Source organism: Mesoplodon bidens, assembly GCF_964165515.1.
Source record: "Mesoplodon bidens genome assembly, chromosome: 17".
Taxonomy (NCBI): Eukaryota; Metazoa; Chordata; class Mammalia; order Artiodactyla; family Ziphiidae; genus Mesoplodon; species Mesoplodon bidens.
Window position 1 is genome coordinate 16103058 of NC_138174.1, and position 19774 is coordinate 16122831.

The 19774-nt window shown below is 44.2% G+C and overlaps 1 protein-coding gene and 1 long non-coding RNA gene across 4 annotated transcripts in view; one reads left to right on the forward strand and one right to left on the reverse strand.

Annotated features, from left to right (window-relative positions):
- WDFY2 (WD repeat and FYVE domain containing 2) overlaps positions 1-10450 on the reverse strand; it is a 170586-nt gene extending 160136 nt beyond the window's left edge. Inside the window, exon 1 of the mRNA XM_081214880.1 lies at positions 10199-10450. Coding sequence (XP_081071006.1) covers positions 10199-10335 — 137 coding nt within the window. The 5' untranslated portion in view covers positions 10336-10450. The remainder of the gene's footprint in view (positions 1-10198) is intronic.
- Positions 10451-10861: 411 nt separating this feature from the next.
- LOC308605161 overlaps positions 10862-19774 on the forward strand; it is a 49678-nt gene continuing 40765 nt past the window's right edge. For all 3 annotated transcript variants that reach the window (XR_014013613.1, XR_014013614.1, XR_014013615.1), the window contains exon 1: positions 10862-11412. This is a non-coding gene — a long non-coding RNA (uncharacterized lncRNA). The remainder of the gene's footprint in view (positions 11413-19774) is intronic.

A 19774-nucleotide genomic window follows, 5' to 3' on the forward strand; every position in this document is an offset into this window, starting at 1 on the left:
CCGCGGCAGTGAGAGGCCCGCGTACCAAACACACACAAAAATATACATCCTTACTATATTTATAGAATATATATTTACAAAATATCGTTCAGAAGAACCAGGAGACTTCAGTGGAGAAACAGAGGACAGGAACAGACAATTCACAAAAGGAAAAAATAACAAGTAAACAAGCAAACAGAAAAATATTCACAAGTCAGCCAAAACATACAAATTAAACATCAATGAAGTACTATAATTTATCAAGAAAAAAATTTTATTTTTTATTAATTTTTATTGGAGTATAGTTGATTTACAATGTTGAGTTAGTTGCTGCTGTACAGCAAAGTGAATCAGTTATACATATACATATAGCCACTCTTTTTTAGATTCTTTTCCCATATAGGTCATTACAGAGTATTAAGTAGAGTTCTCTGCTATACAGTAGGTTCTTATTAGTTATCCATTTTATATATAGTAGTGTGGTATATGTCAATCCCCATCTCCCAATTTATCCCTCTCCCCCAGAAAAAACTGTAAATGATAATATCTATGGCTGGTCAGATGTGGCAAAACTAATATTTCATATGTCGCTGTAAATATTATAAAGTGGCACAAGCCTTTTGGAAAGCAACATGGCAATCTTCTTACAATTTTTCCTAAAGAAATAATCCAAAATCTGGAAAAAGAAAAAAACAAAAAACCTATATGCACAACCATGTTGTTCATCATAACATTTACAAAAGTGAAAATAAATAGCCAACAGTAGGTGATAGATAAATGATGATGCTGTACCCAATAGATTACCAGTACCTTGAGAACAGGATATCTTATTCACAATGGGAGTTCCAGGGCCAAATTCATATAGTACAAGCTTTAAATAAATATGGGTGAATACTGAAGGAAAAGAAAAATATACAGCCACTTAAAATGATAATTAAAGACTAGGTAGCTGGTGGCACAATTTTAAGTGGGAGTAAGAACATAAAAGTGTATGATTACAGTCATATTTCTGAAAGTTGCATTAAAAAAACTGCTAGAATGAAATACATAAAATACAAACAGTCATTGTGCTAAGAGATTTATGAGCAATTATTCTTTATTATGGTTATATTACCTTTATTTAAAATGTAAACACACTCCAGAGGGATTATTATTATGATTACTTAAAATATTAATTGATCCTTAGAAACTGAGATTAAAAATTTAATAACATAGAAAATACATAAAATCCCCAAATAGCTCCACATTATAGGTAAATCCACCCAGCTAAAAAGAAAAGCAGTCATATAGAGAGGTTAGCACCTGACATTCATAACTTAGATGAGATGTACCATTTCTGAGTCCTAATTCAGTAATAAATGAACACATCACAGGAAGCCAAAATGCAGCCACATAAACAGCTGTTTTTGCTGCACTCCTGGTTTCTTCTGAACTCTCTCCGGCTCTGGGCTGAAAGGGCTTAGAATAGTTATCTTCTGACACCTAGGCTTCCAATGAGACTAGGCCAATTCTCTAATCCATGGAAATTCAGAAAAGCAAGACAGGCCAGGGGTGGGGTAGGTTGGTGGGTACAGGTCCCTGAGTTGAACTTGTATTTCCATCTCCTAGAAAACCAAAACTACATAGAGAGAAAAAGAGGATACAAAACTTCAACAGCTTCTCTAAGGCACTGTATTTCAAACCTGTGGTTTTCAACCCATTACGGGTCATGAAATCATTTGCATGAGTCACAGCTAGTATTTTATGAAGGCTACAACAAAACAGAAAATATCAGTATGCATGTCACATTAAAAGGATACCATTTAGGGCTTCCCTGGTGGCGCAGTGGTTGAGAGTCTGCCTGCCGATGCAGGGGACACGGGTTCGTGCCCTGGTCCAGGAGGATCCCACATGCCGCGGAGCGGCTGGGCCCGAGAGCCATAGCCCCTGAGCCTGTGCGTCCGGAGCCTGTGCTCCGCAACGGGAGAGGCCCGCATACCGCAACAACAACAACAACAACAAAAAAAAAAAAAAAAAAAAAAGGGTACTATTTAATAAAACTTCTGTTTCAGTTACATTTGTGTGTTATGTGTCAGTGTACATGAGTCTTGGGTAGCAAATGCTAAATATATTTCTTACTATGATTTATGGTCAAAAAAGTTTCAAAAGCGTTACTCTAGACAATCCAGGCCCTGACTTAAGGCCCAGAAAACCACCCAGAGCTAAACTGCTTAGTGTTTGAAACTAAAGGATTCATCTGGAAATAAGAATGTAGTGAACCCAGTTCAACTAGGTGTTAGGCACCAATACAAAACAAACGTCTCTTTAATATTTCATCCAGGAATAAAGAACCGCTGCTACCCAAAGGCATCGTTTTACATCACCTCGCAGAGCGCATGCCCCTTTTTTGCCCCCTCTGCAGACTTTCTTCAGCTCCAGGTGTAGGATGATGGGTCTGCAGAGACTTTACACTTATCTAGTTTTTATGTGGGTACATCACAGTGCCAGAGTCACAGCTAGGAAATCCTGCGCTCTCCTCTGCCAGATGGAGAGACTGAGGTTTACAGCGATGAAATGCCCAATGCCCAAGGTCAATGCAGGGTTGAGCGGAGATCAGACTCCCAGTCCAGTTCTTTTCCAAGATTCCTTAAATTAAAGGCACATGAGAGCACAAAGCAGCACTCCCTGCCAAGAGACAAGTAGGATGACTTTTTCTCTTTTTTGGTCTTTTTACTTACATCCCTGAATCAATTTTTCAGACTAATGACTAAATGAAGCATTTGGATGGGAAGGACCCCGGCCCTTTAAAAAAAAAAAAAAAAAGTTAATGAGACTGCTTACTGAAGTTGCAGGAGGGAAGTTATTTTTTCTGCATTAGGGAATTTCTAGGTTAATTGTGGCACTCTCCTTGGAAGACCTATTCACATAAAAATAAACGAGCGCTGCCTGCTTTTGAATTCCTTCCATTCTGATACTGTAATTGAGAAAAAAAGCTTGGCTTGATGGTACGTATACACTGAATATAACTTAGTTTAGTGTTACAGATATCAAGAGATCACTACTTATTTTGTCTTAAAGCACCATTTACTTATTGATTTCTAAATGGTGCTGTTTTAATTTCCCCAAAGCTGTTACTTTGTAAGGACATCCAGACGGCTCTCAGCAACAAACAAAATCTCTCCCTCTCAAAGGCAAATTCAAACTGTTTAGCCAGGGAAAGATGCTGTGCAAGGAAAAAATAGTATTTCCATTTTTAAAGTTTTGATTTTGTTTGCCTGGAAAAAGATCACCTCTCTGAAGTCTCTTATGGCTACTACTGTCCTATGATTTTTTACCTATTTTTCTTTTTCAAAGTAAGTTTAGCAACACTTGAGATACAAGATAGCTGCTCAGGATTTCAAAATCTGAGAGTCACTCACTTTAGGAGCATCAGAACAGCCTCTCTAACATTTTCCATTATCTTACAATATCCAGATGAATGTACCCTGATTAAGATCTTTGAGGTCCTGGATAGAGTCTGGTTTAACTATGTAAATTAAGTAGGAAATTCAGAACCCTCAGGAGCTTTGGGGTCACTAGAAGCTAAGCCCCTCTAGCGAACCTCCTTAAACAGCTTTCCCATAGTGATTTTTGTCTTAAAAAGTCAATTTGTATTCTGACCTTTAGAGACCCAGAGGCAGCCTGTTTCCAGACAGATTTGCTGACATGAAGACTGCCTCATGCTCTGAATTCAGGGTAAAGGTCTAATTTTCAAAATCATATGGGGCAAATTCCCATTTTGGAACCTTGAAACCAGCAATTACTACTTCCAAGTGATGAATCTCTAGTGCATAGTTGAAAGTTTATTAATTTTATGCCATTAAATAGAGACTTGACACACTCAAAAAATAGTTCAGATGGCTTCTAACTTTGTCAACTTCAGAGACCTCATGCCATCACTCTAGGAAGTCCTCAGCTTTCAGAACTATGCTTGCACATTGGGAAAAACTTTGATTTGCATTTATAAAATGTTCTGATGCAAGTGTTATAAAATGCATGGTACATAAAACTCCATGAGCTCAACGGAACTGATCCAAGGTCTAAGTATTTAGTGAAACTAATGGTTTCAACCAGAGAACCGAGATAGTGCAATTTCACAGTGAAAAGAATCAATGGTATGAGCCAATAGTATGAGGATTTATAAATGATATTTTAACATATCTTTTCAAGAAATAGTCATAAATGAACCTATTTACAAAACAGAAACAGAATCACAGACATAGAAAACAAACTTATGGTTACCAAGGGGAAGGGGAGGGATAAATTGGGAGACTGGGATTGATATACACACATTACTATATATATTAAAAGAGATAACTAATGAGAACTTACTGTATAGCACAGAGAACTCTACTCAGTACTCTGTAATGACCTATATGGGAAAAGAATCTAAAAGAGAGTGGCTATGTGTATATGTATAACTGATTCACTTTGCTGTACAGCAGCAACTAACACAACATTGTAAATCAACCATACTCCAATAAAAATTATTACTCCAATAAAAAAAAGAAGAAATAGTCAAGTAGTGACTCTTAGAGTGGTTCAGAGTTGGGAAAAGGGACCTCCCTGGTGGTGCAGTGGGTAAGACTCCATGCTTCCAATGCAGGAGGGGACCCAGGTTCAATCCCTGGTTGGGGAACTAGATCCCACCTGCATGCCACAACTAAGAAGCCGGCCTGCCACAACTGAAAAAGATCCCACATGCCACAGCTAAAACCTGCCGCAACGAAGATCCCACGTGCCGCAACTAAGACCCGGTGCAGCCAAAATGAATAAATAAATATTCCAAAAAAAAAAATCAGAGTTGGGGAAAAAAGGCCTTAAAGATTTTTAAAAACACAACCATTCTCTCATTCCAACCGCTTCCCACCCCTATCCCTTGTTGTAACACTACCCTGGTCCAAAGTAAGGAGCTAAGCTTCTCTCAGGTTCAACTTAAACCTCTGCTCTAAGAAACTCACAACCTCCTCAGGCCCATTCCATTCCAAACAGCTGATAGATCAGCCATTTCTTAATTCACTCAATGAACATATATATATGGGCTGCCTCCTCTGTGCTAGGCACTGGAGGTCAGACCGTATATTGAGACAAAAATGGGACCTCCTGGGCTTCCCTGGTGGCGCAGTGGTTGGGAGTCCGCCTGCCAATGCAGGGGACACGGGTTCGTGCCCCGGTCCAGGAGGATCCCACATGCCGCGGAGCGGCTGGGCCCGTGAGCCATGGCTGCTGGGCCTGCGTGTCAGGAGTCTGTGCTCCGCAACGGGAGAGGCCACAACAGTGAGAGGCCCACGTACTGCAAAAAAAAAAAAAAAAAAAAAAAAAGGGACCTCCTATTACCCACTGCATGGTCCTATGTGCCCTTAGGGCCTACAGAGAACACAGATAACAATGTTGCCTAAATTGGTCCCGAATGAAGTCAGAATATAGTGGCCGTTCTCCACAGTCCCTCCCCAGAACTTCCCTGGCAGTCCGGTGGTTAATACTACGTGCTTCCACCACAGGGGGCACGGGTTCGATCCCTGGTCGGGGAACTAAGAAACAGTAAGCTGCGAGGCACGGCCAAAAACTAAAAAGCAAACTCCACAGTCCCTCCCCATTACCCTCCCCCCTGCAGGCCCCTCCCCATGATCTCCTCCACAACACCCTGCCACCACACCCTCAGCTCTTTTCATCTCCCAAGAGAATTCCAAATTCTTGCACTCAGAGGTTTTGGGCATGTTCGCTATCACGATTACTCCTGTGGAGACACCAATTTTCCAGATTCCTCCAAGTGTGACACTCAGAGCTGAGTTCTGAATTCAAGCTGCCTGGCTCCTAAGTGCATTCTTAACCAGTTCGTTCTAGTGCTTCTCAGTGCACCAGGAGTTTTCTCTTCCCCCTCTAGCTAGAATGCCCCTTCCAACACCCTAGCTTTCTCACATGAACTCCTACTCATCCTGCAAGACCCACCTGGAGGAGAGCTCCTTGGTCTCTTCTCTAACCACCGCAAGCAGAGGAGATGCTTCGACGACCCCAGTGGATGGTATCTGTACCCATCTTCAACACATCTCCTTATATGAGATAAAAATCTGACCCCCTTTTACTCCTGGTGAAGGAACAATTTTCTATAACTGTCTAATAGTAATTACCTAGAGAAACTCTCTGTATGAATGCTAAGATTGCTGACTTGTGTTAAGATATGCATATAAAGAACTTACAAAGTTAAAACGTCTGGACAGGGCTGGCTCCCACCTGGAGCAGTCTCTTCTGGCTTTAAACACTTGAAGAGGCTGCCACTGGACAAGGGAGCTGCAGGTGGCTTACCAGCTACCCTGGTAAGCTGCAGGCTAGAGATCGATATTGACCAAAATAGAGCCAAGATGTCTGTGAGGAAACTCCTAAGCAAGGAAGGTTAAAATGGCAGTCACTCAGAAGAGACAGTCCAGACAGAAGCTGGGAAATGAGGAACCCAATGTACCAAAGTTGGGCATATCCTTTGGAGACAGAATCCAGCTACAACCAAAGCAAAGATAGACTCAGATAAGGACAGTGAGTTCTGAGAACAAATTCCATTTTATGATAGCACCAGAAATCTATACTTGTAAGTCAGACCGTTTTTATATTTCTTCTTCCTTTTCTTTTTTTGGCTGTGAGGTGAGGCTTACAGGAGTTCCCCAACCAGGGACTGAACCCAGGCCACGGCAGTGAAAGTACCTAGTCCTAACCACTAACCACTAGACCACCAGGGAACTCCCGTTTTTATATTTCTTCTATTTCCTTATATTTTCTCCCTTGGTATCCAGTAAAGTTCCAGGCTGTCTTAACTGTGCTCAGATGAACTGAGGGTAAGGGTTTTTACCACTCTTGGGCCTGAAGATTAGAATATCACCAGCCCACGACTAACGGCAGCCATAGGGTGAAGCTGGAGTCCAAGTGAAAGAATCCTCCAAAGGTAAGTAAAATTTAGGGAACAACAATGGCTGTGGGATCCAGCTACTCTTCCCCATCTAAAAATTCTCTTTTCAATATTAAATCTTAGAGTTTGTGGTTTTATTTTCTTCTAAAATCTGCCCCCCCCCAAAATAAATTGTGAGTATCTTGAAAGGACCTTGTCATTTTCACCAATGAAGTGTACACATGTGCTTGGGACACAGTAGGGACTCAAATGTTTGTTGATGGAATGAATGAGGCAATGCATTGACTTTCAAAGTTTTAAGGCACCTTTAAAGGCCATCCAGTCCCATCCTTTTCCGTACATTTGTCCAACAGAACTTTCACAGGTTGTCATAAAGTTCATTCAAACAAATATCAATGAAATGTCTACAACAGTTAAGATGCTGTGCTTTCAGGAACAAGAAAAAGACCAGTCACCAACACAACAAATGTTTATTGAGGGCCTACTGTGTGCCAGCCACCATACTAGGCCCTACATATATTACAATGAGTAAGACGCACATAGCATCTTAGGGAATTCATGGAGAAGATAAATGGATAACAAGTACCTATAACACTGTTATAGATGGAAAATGTTAAGCGTTTTCAAATGCTATTGGGAATCAGAGGTCAAAAAGGAAAACCAAGGTTTCAAAAGAACTTACGGGACACTGCCATTCAGGAATGGGACAATATTTTGTGGCTTAACCTTACAGTTCAGGAATGAAAACTACTAGTTTCTAATTGAAGTGGCTGATGGAAATGGCTTGGTAGGTTTTGATGAAAATCAATATTCTCTCTTCATATCTTTATCATTATGTCAACTGACAGTGACACTGGATTTTGAAAAGCAAGAATACAGATCAGGGGCTTCCCTGGTGGCGCAGTGGTTGAGAGTCCGCCTGTCGATGCAGGGGACGCGGGTTCGTGTCCCGGTCCGGGAGGATCCCACATGCCCCGGAGCGGCTGGGCCCGTGAGCCATGGCCGCTGAGCCTGCGCGTCCGGAGCCTGTGCTCCGCAGCGGGAGAGGCCACAACAGTGAGAGGCCCGCGTACCGCAAAAAAACAAAAAAACAAACAAACAAAAAGAATACAGATCAGTTCTCTTTTAATGGAAACCATAATCGAAACTGAGCTCTAAATAACAAAGCTCTTGTCACATGTGACTATATGACCTACAGAAACACAGACTGGTCAACTTGAGTAATAATAAAAATATATGTAAAGAATAAATCCTAGCCTTACTTATTTAACAGCAACTGCATAATAAAATATCTTCTATTACTTACACTGTAAACTGGGAAAGTGAAAATTAAGCTTAATAAATAGCTAAACATTGCATTTCTGTTGTCCCATAATCAAATGAAACTTATCTTCACTCTCTGTCATATACGCGACTTCAGCTTCTCCAAATACTCTGAAATGCACCCCAACTAAAGCTGTTTCCTTCAGAATAAACACAGTGAAATGGAAATCAGAAGACAGGAGCCAGGCCCAGCTCCGCCACTAGCTACGTGAATTTGGGCAGGTAAATTCTCTGGCTTAATTTTCTCATCCGTAAAATGAAGCCGTTACAGCAAATAACCTCTAAGATCCCTTTGAACACATAGGAAAACAAACAAACAAAAAAAAAACTATGAAAACTAACCCCTACTCCCAAAGCATCAAGCAAAGCAAAAAGTTTCAAAACTAATTATTAAAGGAGCTTAGGTTTAACTACCTTTCTGCCTCTCTTACTTGATTCAACAAACTTACTTATGAATTTCCTACCGCAGTTCGGTTGAGCAGTTTCATCTCCAGTAGTTACAGACAGAGAAAGTGATGTCTATCAATATATTCTTTTTAAAACACGATTCTGTGACAAAGAATTTCTAGGTCCAGAAGCAATCTCTTTTGTAGAATTTTGCCTCCATGGAAAAGTTAAACACTCATAAGGCTTCTTTGTGAATTTCAAATGGTTTCTACATCCATGTATTCCACTGCAGCCATGAATTTCTTCTGTTCTTGGCAGACTGCTTGCCATTGGTGTATGTTTACAATGTTTCCCTTGAATCTGCACAGGAAGTGAATCAGGCACCATTTGGCCATTTGTATGGAGTATGATGTAGACAAAAATATGTCATTAATATAGTCATCCTAGTTATACTGAAGAACCTATGATATGAATAGACCTATCAGGCATATTTTTTGAAGCCACACTGTATGCAAAGCACTGAAATGACTATAAAGACAGTATGAACACTTTGTTGCTTTACCTTTGCCTGAAATTTTACAAGTCACCAAGAAAAAAATATTTTCTACCTCAGCATAACTTGAACTTACCTTAAGAAAACGTAACTACTATTTTAAGGTTAAAAGCTCCTTGACATATACCTCTATAATGTGACATTTTTTAGAATACTAGTTGATATTATAAAAGCAACAATTCCAGATCAAAACCATAACTACTACATTCAAGCATCATTCCTCTGGAAATTAGCTTCATCTGCATAATTTCTGCATATTAAAGGACATTAAGTTAAAGCAAAAAACTCCCTGTCTGATAAATAAGGGAGAATACTAAAGGCAGAACAACTAGTTCTACTTCTGCAAATTAAGCAAAATTAGGCAAAAAGAAAGGAAGCAAGCAAAGGGAAGGAACTCAAGAGCTATTTGCAGCAGTGAGTGGTCCCTTGAAAGTTCTAGGAGCTTCCCCTTGAGCTTGAAGAGACAAGGAGAGCAAAGCAGAGAAGTCACCTCTCCTGGGCAGAAGCCCTAATACTCTTCACAACTTGCAACATTCATTGAATTCAGTGTAAGATGTCTGGGAGATCTGGATTCGGTGGGAATGTCTGGGAGAAGGGAGTGGCATTTGCTTTCCTGGGTCTGGAGCCTTAAGGAACTATACCAGAGTTCTCAAAACCCCTTAGTTATGTCACAGAATCGGCTTGAAGCATCCTCCCCACGCACACACCTGCAGGGCCGGGCAGCTCCACCCTCTCCCCTTTCTGTCCTCGGAGCTGGACCAAGGTCCAGTGGCCGGTGCACCGTTAGTCCAAGGGCCACCCTGGCCCCGGCAGGCGCCACCCGGGCAAGGCCAGACAGAACGCCGCTGTCCGGGCTCCGCTTTCCGGAGCCACGCAGCGGCGGCCACGCGCAGCTGGACACCGGCAGCACCAGGATGCGCATTATAACAACTTGGGAGAGCGCTCTACACTCGCGCCGACGTGGAGGCACAGCCCCTGAAGCGGGCTCTGGGACCGCCGGCCCGTCCCGCCCCTCCTTGCGGCCGAGGGGTAGCGGTTCGTACCTGTCCTCCGAGACACTGATGACGCCCTCCTCCTTGGGCACGATCACGGCCATATTCACTACCTCCTGAGACCCCTCGACCCGCTGCAGCAGGATCGGCTTGCGGGTCAGCGGCTTGGGCTGGATCTCTGCCGCCATCGGAGGAGGGGGCGCACTGTGGGCGCCGCCGCCAACTGCGCCGTGGGGCCGGGCTGAGGAGACCGCTCGGGCACGGGCACAAGCTGAGACAGGGACTCTGGTTGGCCGGAGCGGGCCGCCGGGGACCCGCGATCATAGCCTGGCCGGCGCTCCCGGGAACGACTCCGCGCTCCCGGCTTCGGGCAGCAAAACCTCCACGACCGGCGCTGCAACCCGGCACCACCACCGGAGGAGGGGGCGGAGAGCCGGGGGGCGGGGCCGGAGGGGGCGGAGCCTGCCGCAGGGGGTGGCCGCTGGTGGGCGCCAGGGCGGCTGCACTTCCGGAAGGGTGGTGGAGGAGGAGGGGAAACTGAAAAAGGAGGCGGGGCGCTGGCGGCCCAATGCGCATGCGTCAGGCCACGAGCCCATTTCCACCCCGCCCCTCCGCCATTCCCGAAGCCGCGCGGCACCGCCTCTAGAACGCATGCGCCTTCCATGATCCGCGGCCTCCTCGCCACCTTCCACACCCAGTATTTAGTCCCCTCCCTCTTTAATCTCCCGTGAACGCGCGCGTACACATTTCTTGGAACGCGCTTGCCAGTGGCCCCGCCCACTCCGAAATCCCTGAAAAGGGGGCGGAGGTGGGGCGGGGAAAAGCGCGCCTGGGCGAGGCCGGAAAGAGAAGTATCCCGCAGGAAGGAAAGAAGCTGAGCTCGTGGGGACGTGACTGGGCATGCGCTCGAGTTACCTGTCCAGCGCGGCCTTGCAATGAAGCGTGGTTTACTACTCCCAACACGCACCAGCCACAGGCCTCCGATTGGCACCCCCGTGGGCTTCTGGGAGTTGTAGTTTTTCAGAGCCTTCGCTTCCTTGTCCTGAAATGACCTATCGCCCACTTCTCACCGCTCCTGGCCTGAGGGGCTCCGCGGCCTCCCGGGCGATTGGCCGAGTCACGGCTGGGTCTGGCCTCTAAGGCAGGGAACTGAAGGGCAGCCAGCGCGGAGCAGACAGTCGCTACGGCCCTGCCACTGCGCATAATAGTGGAGCTCCAGAAGCGGGGAAAGAAGAAAAGCTGTCATGCAAGCATCCTTGATGGAGGTTAGAGATGATCTGTAGTGTTAACCGCCTCGTTTTCTTAGATGGTTAAGTTACTAGACCAGGATTACTTTAGCTTCAAGTTAGGGCTATAGCACCCCCAGACTTGAACTCAGGCGCCCCTGCTCCTGACTTCTTCCCGTTCCCCAGTAATCCTTCCTTTCTAGATTGCTCCAGAGACGATGGATAGAGTAATCTGTGATTTGTGAATGCATGTTAGGTGCCTGGCAAAGGGCCTGGCATGCAGAGTAGTTGGTTATGTGATAACCCCACTAAGCCCTTCCACAGTTAACAAGCTAGCTGAGGAGTGGTGATGGTCTCTGTGGTGTAATTGGGCTGGCAAGGTCTCTGAAGGTGAGAAAAATAATATGCCAGAGCTAGACAAAGAATGGGACAGGCCGCGTAGAAATGCATTTTATAAGGCAGGTTTTGGGGCAGCCGAGGCGGTAGGTAGGCTGGACCTGTCTCAAAGCACAGTGCAGCTCTTTATCACTTCCCGCCTTCATAGAAATTCTGTAAGGCCCTTGAAAGGGAGGTTGAGGTATTTTCCAGCTTTACAGCCTAGAACAGGGCTTCCCACTTCTCTGAGCCTCCAGTTCCCCATCTGCCAAGTGAAGGATAATAACACCTACCTTGGGTTGTTGTGAGGCTTACAAGTGACAGATTTTAAGTGCCTTCATACACTATTATAGGTTCTTTAAGATTCCATTAGGAATTAGGACATGGACATATTCAGGGGGACATTATTCAGCCTGCCACAGTGGTTTTAAATACCATCCATAAGCTCCTGACTCCCATAATAATGTCTACCCTGACCACATTTCTAACTCCAGGCTCATGTATCTAAAGCTACTCCACTTTGTCACTTAACTGTTTAATAGGTGTTCCAAACATTCCCAAATAGTATCTTTAAATCTACTGCATCATTCACCCAGTTGTTCAAAACTAACTTCCTAGGAGTCATCCTTGACTCTTCTCTTTTCCTCACAATTCTATCCAGACCATTTAGAGATCCTATCAGCTCCACCTCCAAAGTATATCTTGAATTTTCCCATTTATATCATCTCCACCCGAGTCCAAGTCACCATAATCTCTGGCCTCTACTACCATGGTAGCCTAACTGCTTTCTCTATTTCTTCTCTTGAACCCATACTATCCATTTTTATCAAAGTAGCCAGAAGGATTTTGTTTTAAAATATAAACCAGATCAGTTCCTCCTCTGCTTAAAACACATCATTGGCTTACTGTTGCACTCGGGATGAAATGCCTCTCCAACCTCACCTCTTCTGCTCAGTACTTTCCAAGCCCTGGCTTGGAAATTCCCCAGAAACACCAACCTCCTTCCTGCTGGTGGCCTTTGCACCAACTGTGTTCACCTCTCGGCTACTTTCTTCTCACCACTCAGGCTTCAGCTCCGATGTTAGCTCCTTAAAGGGTCCTAACCTAGGGCTTCCCTGGTGGCGCAGTGGCTGAGAGTCCGCCTGCCGATGCAGGGGACACGGGTTCGTGCCCCGGTCCGGGAAGATCCCACATGCCGCGGAGCGGCTGGGCCTGTGGGTCGTGGCCGCTGAGCCTGCGCGTCCGGAGCCTGTGCTCCGCAACGGGAGAGGCCACACCAGTGGGAGGCCCGCATACCGCAAAAAAAAAAAAAAAAAAAAAAAAAAGGGTCCTAACCTCCCAACCGAACCCTACTTTTTCATAACACTCATCGTCATATCACCCGGGTTTATTTTCTTCACAGTACTTACTTCTGCCCAAAATAATCTTGTGTGTTTCTTATTTAGTGCTTAGTCTTTCTCTTCCAGAAGAGAAACACTGGGAGAGGAGAGACCTGTCTGCCTGTTCATCGTTGTATTCCTAGCCTTTAGAATAGTACCTGGCACATCAGGAGGCATGTTGTTAAGTATTCGTTAAATAAATGAATAGAAAGGGCATTCAGGATTTGTTTAACTCTGTTCCACTAGAGCATAATGGAAAGACTGGTATCTGGAACTTGCCCTAATTCCTGGGATCAGGTGATCCTTGGGAGAAGACACAAAACTGCAGATGATAGCCAGCAGGCAGATGATAATAGCAGTATGGTAAAGGCAACAAGTGATTAATTGGTACCCAAGAGAAAGGCCTAGCATGAGATAAATGAGGTGTACTAACAGGCAGGTGAGAGGAAGGTAGTAGTTACAGTAGTTCTTAAACTTTTGAGGTCACAGACCTTATGAAAAATCAGTTGAATATTACAGATCATCTGGAGTGGGGGAGTGTATGTATATGTACACTTATATTTTACGTGCAATTTTACGTGCAATTTCGCAAAGCACACAAGTATCAGAGACCCAGGTTGGGAACTCTTGCTAACTCTCAGGAAATCGAAGACCGCTCAGCCCCAATTCCCCACCCTCAGGAAAGGGCACTCTAATGGAGATTAAAGATGGAAAGAAGTAAACTACTGCTAGAAAAATGATTCTCAAACCCTTTGTTCATATTCCACCTTAAAGAATTTTGAAGAATTTCAGTATATAAATTTAAATATTCCAAAAAGTCTGAGTTCTAGCATCTTGTAAATATTAACATTTGTTGTAAATAGTTCACGCTTGATGATCTTTTATTGAATTCCCTGTAATACTATCTGAAACAAACAAAAAAAAGTCTATATATTTAAATTCTACGATTTACTTAATATACTAAGGCCATAAAGCTCTGATTTTTAAAAGTTTCTTCTACATTAACTGATCCTTACAATTGTTAGTACACAATGGGTCAAAACAACATAAGTATATTAGAAATGTATATAAAAATTATTAAACATAAAAAGTAAATTTTTAACTAGAAATGTTTAATGAAAATTATTATTCAAGATGAACAAGGCTGGGCTTCCCTGGTGGCGCAGTGGTTGAGAGTCCGCCTGCCGATGCAGGGGACACGGGTTCGTGCCCCGGTCTGGGAAGATCCCACATGCCACGGAGCGGCTGGGCCCGTGAGCCATGCCCGTGAGCCATGGCCGCTGAGCCTGCGCGTCCGGAGCCTGTGCTCCGCACCGGGAGAGGACACAACAGTGAGAGGCCCGCGTACCGAAAAAAAAAAAAAAAAAAAAAAGATGAACAAGGCTACGTTTTTACATTCCCCTGTATCCAAGGATAAATAATGATTTACTGCTAGAATTAAGAGGATTCAGGATGAATTCTATTCCTATATTTTATCTTGTAAATATAAGGGCTAAGAAATCTCATTTATATAAATATTGGGTTGGCCAAAATGTGCATTTGTTTTTTCCATAAGATGGCCCTAGTAGCACTTTGTTGTCTTTAACTTCAGTCAAAACAATTTTCCCAGTCGCTGCAACTAGAGAAAGCCCACGCGCAGCAACAAAGACCTAAAGCAGCCAAAAATAAATAAAAATTTAAAAATACATTAAAAAATTGATTATCACAGAGATTGCACAAATTTGTAGATATTCTAAAAGCCACTGAATTGTACACTTTAAAATGGTAAATTTTTAGGGCTTCCCTGGTGGCGCAGTGGTTGAGAGTCCGCCTGCCGATGCAGGGGACACGGGTTTGTGCCCAGATCCGGCAGGATCCCACATGCCGCGGAGCGGCTGGGCCCGTGAGCCATGGCCGCTGAGCCTGCGCGTCGGGAGCCTGTGCTCCGCAACGGGAGAGGCCACAACGATGAGAGGCCCACGTACTGCAAAAAAAAAAAAAGAAAGGTAAATTTTTATGCTATATGAATTATAGTTGTTTGTCACCCAGTATTATTTCTGATGTCTTGCTGACAAATTCTATTATGTCTCCATCGGTTTTATTGAAAGCAAAATATTGGAAACCACCTAACTTGTGAAAGGAAGTTTTACACATTTATTAAAGTAATTTATTTTCTCAATTTCTGGAAAGTATACAAAAACGTATTATATGACTATTATTTTTATCTGCTATTCTTTCACTTAAAGTCACTTTGTTTAACCCTATATACTAAGAAAAGAATTGGGAACGGAAAAATTTTAATGTTTTCAATTCAGTATTTTTTTTTTTTTTTTTTTTTTGCGGTACGTGGGCCTCTCACTGTTGTGGCCTCTCCCGTTGCAGAGCACAGGCTCCGGACGCGCAGGCTCAGCGGCCATGGCTCACGGGCCCAGCCGCTCCGCGGCATGTGGGATCTTCCCGGACCGGGGCACGAACCCGCGTCCCCTGCATCAGCAGGCGGACTCTCAACCACTGCGCCACCAGGGAAGCCCGAGTTTATCTTTTGTTAATACAATTTTTTTATAATAGTGCTTTTATCTCGTCACATGCTTATATATATTTTTCTCTGAATCTTAGAGTAGCAGATTTTTATAGAAGAAAGCCACCATGTAGCCTAGTCAAAGTCCTGTTGTCAAATGAATTAGAGAAATTAGATTTACCTTTTGTCAGAAAAAAATTTACTTCCTTTTTCCATTCAAATAAATAAATATTAATAAGCATTTTGAAGAATATTTTAAAAATAAAATGAAATGCATCTTGTAAGATGGATTATTAGGTGTGGTTAAGAGCTCAATACCATATGAGATCTCACCTCACACCTGTTAGAATGGCTTTTATCAAAAAGACAACAAATAACAAGTGTTGGCGAGGATGCACAACCCTCGTGCGCTTTTGGTGGGAATGTAAATTGGTGCAGCCACTATGGAAAACAGTATGAAGTTTCCTCAGAAAATAAAAAACAAAACTACCATATGATCCAGCAATGTCACCCCTCGGTATTTTGCTGAAGAAAACAAAAACATTAATTAGAAAAGATATATGCACCCCCATTTCTGCTTTATAGAATTCAGAACCTCTTAAGAGGAGCCAAAATATCCTTGTTTCTTCCCCCTTATCAGCAATACTTATAATATAAAGAAGGCCAGAAAGATCTGTGGGTTAACTTGCCTTAGTAACCATTAGAGTTTCCCCCTAAGGGGGATGGGGGAAATCCCCTAAGGGGATGGAGGGTGAGTGAAATGGGTGAAGGTAGTCAAAAAGGTACAAACTTTCAGTTATAAAATAAATGAGTCCTGGGGATGTAATGATGCAGTATTCTCATCCCAAGGGGGAAAAAATTGTAGCTATGTGTGGTGATGGATGATAACTAGACTTGTGGTGATCATTTCACAATATATTCAAGTATTGAATCATGATGTAGTACACCTGAAGCTAAGACATCAATTATATCTTGATACAAAAGTTTCCACCAAATCAATATTTTTTTAATTTTTATTTTGTAAACTTATTTTTGGCGGCATTGTGTCTTCCTTGCTGCACGCGGGCTTTCTCTAGCTGTAGCAAGCGGGGGCTGCTCTTCGTTGCAGTACACGGTCTTCTCATTGCAGTGGCTTCTCTTGTGGGGGAGCACGGGCTCTAGGCACGCAGGCTTCAGTAGTTGTGGCGCTCAGGCTTTAGAGCGCAGGCTCAGTAGTTGTGGAGCACGGGCTTAGTTGCTCCGCAGCATGTGGGATCTTGCCAGACCAGGGATCAAACCTGTGCCCCCTGCATTGGCAGGCGGATTCTTAACCACTACGCCACCAGGGAAGTCCCCAAATCAATATTTTGTAGTACCTTTTTGTTGTTGTTTTTACCCCATGCAAAGCACCACAGTAAGACATGGAATGGGGAAAGTTTATGAGATGGAAGAACATCTGACATAAATGCAGGCACGTCCTCAGGCCAATTGGTTTTAGGAAAAAGTACCTATAAAAGTTGAGGATCTGGAAATGAATACCCTTATAATGATGTGTGTCCGTGTACCACTTGACAAGTTTTCACAGAGCAGAGCTCCACAGGCCACAGTTTGGATACCACTGATCTAGGAAACAGAAAGGGGACTGCCACTCCAGCAGGACATGGAGCTTTTAGGGAAGCATTAAACGAAAAGAATTGTGCTTAATAATTGGACCAAGGCAACTTCTTTTGGATTGATTCCTCACTCTTGGAAGGCCAATTATAGGAAGCAAGGTGAGTCCAGGGAAAAGGGTCGGAGCTGAGTCCAAAGCTTTTTCTAATAGTAAGCAGCATGTATTTTTCTGGCTCATCCTCAGCAATCTAGTCTGGCAATAGAAAGCTGGGCAGGTGTAAGTAGTAAGAAACATATACACTGGCCTCTGCCCTGGTGTCTGACACAGAACTCTGAAGATCCTTGTAATTTCCTGAGTGATAAGAGCTCTAGGAACATCTCTTGTTCTGATGAGGGCTGGTCACCAGAAAGACCAAGCTATGATTAGAAGCTTGCAGATGCACTGCCCCCCTCCACACCCATGAGGGGAGAGGGGCTGGAAGTGGAGTTAATACTTGCTCATGCCTACGTGAGAAAACCTCCACAAAATCCCAAGGGTAGGGAGTTCAGTGAGCTTCCAGGCTGGTGAGTACCTTCACACCAGAGGGTGATGGACCCCAACTCCACAGGGTCAGAAGCTCCTGCACTTTGGACCCTCCCAGATCTCATCCTATGTATCTCTTCATCTGGCTCTTCATCTGTATCCTTTATCAGATCCTTTAATAAACTGGTAAACATAAGTGTTCCCCTGAATTCTGTGAGCCATTCTAGCAAATCAGTTGAATTAGAGGAGGGGGTGGTGGGAACCTCTGATTTACAGCCAAATTGGACAGAAGTGGGGGTGACTGGAGACCTACTACTTCCAATTGGCATCTGAAGAGGGGGGCAGTCTCATGGGACTGAGCCCTTAACCTGTGGGAACTGGTGCTCTCTCCAGGTAGACAGTGTCAGAATTGAATTAAAGTATAGGACACCCAGCTGGTGTCAGAGAATTGCTTGATGGGAGAATAACCCCACACATTTGGTGTCAGAAGTGCGCATGTGGAAGTTGTGTGAGAGTAAAGGAGAAACACAGGAGAAGAACTGGGTTTTCCCTAATGCAGCAGGGATCTGGGGATCCGGCCTCATCAGACGAAACCCACACTTAGCGAGAGGGGTCTGGGATACTGGTGTGAGAGCCAGAGGCAGTCAGTGGGCAGCGAGGACATCGGAGAGGCAGCTGTGCACCCACCTCCAGGCTTGGGTTCAAGAGCAGGGCATTCAAATCTGAGGTGACAACTTAGGAAAGCAAGGTAGGGCCCGGGTCTGAAGGACTGGTGTTCTGAGCAGGAGGCCTAGACAGGGTCCTAGGTGTCAAAACTAGGGGGCAAGGTGTGAGTAGAGCCACTCACCAGTGTGTCCTCTAGCAAGTCACTGAATCTGTTGGAGCCCCCCTTTCTTCATCTGGAACATTACAGCACCAAACTCACAGAGCTGTTGTGAAACAAGAATAAGATCATTCATCTGAAGGAAGAGGCCAGCATCTGGCAAGTAGCTCCTCTAAAGGAAGAGGGGAAAGCTGAGAAGGACTTGGAAGGGGACCACAGGGAAAACATGGGGACAGAAGAAAAGGGGTGGAGATGACGACTTAGTCTCAAAACAAAGGAGAAATCTAATGATCAGAACTGGGTCACAAGTCAGGGCCACAACATCTTGCAGCAGAAGTCCCAACTTTTCAAAGGGCAAAAGTCTGAGAATAGAGATTCCATCTTTATTGGAAGTCCACACTTATTGGAAGTCTAGCATTCATTGTTTTGAACTCTGAAGTTTCTTGCTGACTCAAATATGCATTGGTGGGTCCCAGGCAGGCTCACAAAATCTCTCCAGTGCAAAACTATCAGTCCCTTGGCATAGGACTTCCATGACGAATGATGCTTCTCCAGAAGAATATCTTTTAAATTGCATCAGATAAGCATCCCTCCATTTGTTTTCCTCCTCCCTTCCTTCCCCATTCCCTTCCCAGCAGCAGGCACTAGGACTCCCTCGGCAACAAGGGTTTTTTGCTTCTGAAACCCGGCTGCGCTTGAGTGCCTTGGGAACTTCTGGAAAATTCCTGGGTCCTATCCCTGAATGGCTGAATTTGGTTTTCTGGGAGCTTGACCTGAGAATCTGACTTTGTATAAAGCGTTTCAGGTGATTCTAATGCAGGTGGCCCTTGGTGTCTAGGGTAATCCGGGAACCACAGACCTGGGAATCCAATGGAAGGGCACAGGAAAAGTGATCTGAGATACAGAGGGCTGGGTCTCCAGCTACGGGGCCCATCTCCCATTGCCTTGCCTTTCCCAGAATGAGAGACTAGCCGGCCTGCATGCTCTTCCACTGGTAGCATCTAATGTTTCTGATCAGACCAATGTCTTTTTTTGGGGGGGTGGGGGCCATTGAGTAACAGAAAACAGCCTGTGATTTTTCGCCTGCTTACCTGTGCTGGAAGCTAGCACAAGGCTTTTGCAAGGCTTTTTCCTTAATCTTCCTCTTCAATCCTCCCCATTCCTCTTTAGCCCAGGAAACCTTGGGCTAAAAATAGGTTTTCCTGTACTCAAAG